This window comes from Corvus brachyrhynchos, unplaced genomic scaffold (assembly GCF_000691975.1).
Source record: "Corvus brachyrhynchos isolate BGI_N302 unplaced genomic scaffold, ASM69197v1 scaffold2750, whole genome shotgun sequence".
Classification (NCBI taxonomy): domain Eukaryota; kingdom Metazoa; phylum Chordata; class Aves; order Passeriformes; family Corvidae; genus Corvus; species Corvus brachyrhynchos.
This window is the reverse complement of record NW_008235639.1, coordinates 16,859-17,570: the sequence shown is the minus strand read 5'-3', so window position 1 is coordinate 17,570 and position 712 is coordinate 16,859. Positions and strand designations below refer to the sequence as shown.

Sequence of the window (712 nt, the reverse complement as noted above, 5' to 3'; positions counted from 1 at the left end):
TACGATGTCGACGACCAGGTGGAGTTCGACGTCCCCATCGGCTCCCGCGGCGACTGCTACGACAGGTGCGGCCCCATCTGGGGTTTTGGGGGGTCCTGAGGGGCTGCTCCCCTTTCCCCTGGGCCTCTCAGTCCTGGTACCCCCTCCCATGGCACCCCTGTTTCTCTGGGATCCATCCTTGGAAGACGTTGCTGTGGGATCCCCCATTCTCCTGGCATGCCCCACACATGAGATTCCCATTTCGCTGGTCCCCATTCCCCTGGGACCCCCAGGTGGGATCCCCATTCCCAGGATTCCCCATTCCCCTGGGACCCCCACAATCGGGATCCCCATTCCCAGGATTCCCCATTCCCCTGGGACCCCCAGGTGGGATCCCCATTCCCAGGATTCCCCTGGGACCCCCACAGTCAGGATCCCCATTCCCAGGGACCTTTCATCCCTGGTACCCCCTCCCTGGGACTCCCATTCCCTCTGGGACCCCCCCTATCCCTCTGGGATCCCCACATTCCCCTGGGACCCCCCACCTGGGATGCCCCCATTCCCCTGAGTTCCCCATTCCCCTGGGAACCCCCATTCCTCTGGGCCTCCCATCCCTCCTATCCCTTCCCAGGGTCACCCCAATTCCCCTGGGACCCCTCCCATTCCCCTGGGACCCCCACAATCGGGATCCCCATTCCCAGGATTCTCCATTCCCCTGACACCTTCCCATCCC

The 712-nt window shown here is 63.9% G+C and overlaps 1 protein-coding gene across 1 annotated transcript in view; it reads left to right on the top strand.

Moving 5' to 3' along the window:
• Positions 1-712, top strand: part of NDUFS2 (NADH:ubiquinone oxidoreductase core subunit S2) — a 10,528-nt gene that overhangs the window by 4,927 nt on the left and 4,889 nt on the right. The window contains 1 exon segment of the mRNA XM_017727701.1: positions 1-65. This exon segment is cut by the window's left edge and continues 1 nt beyond it. Coding sequence (XP_017583190.1) covers positions 1-65 — 65 coding nt within the window.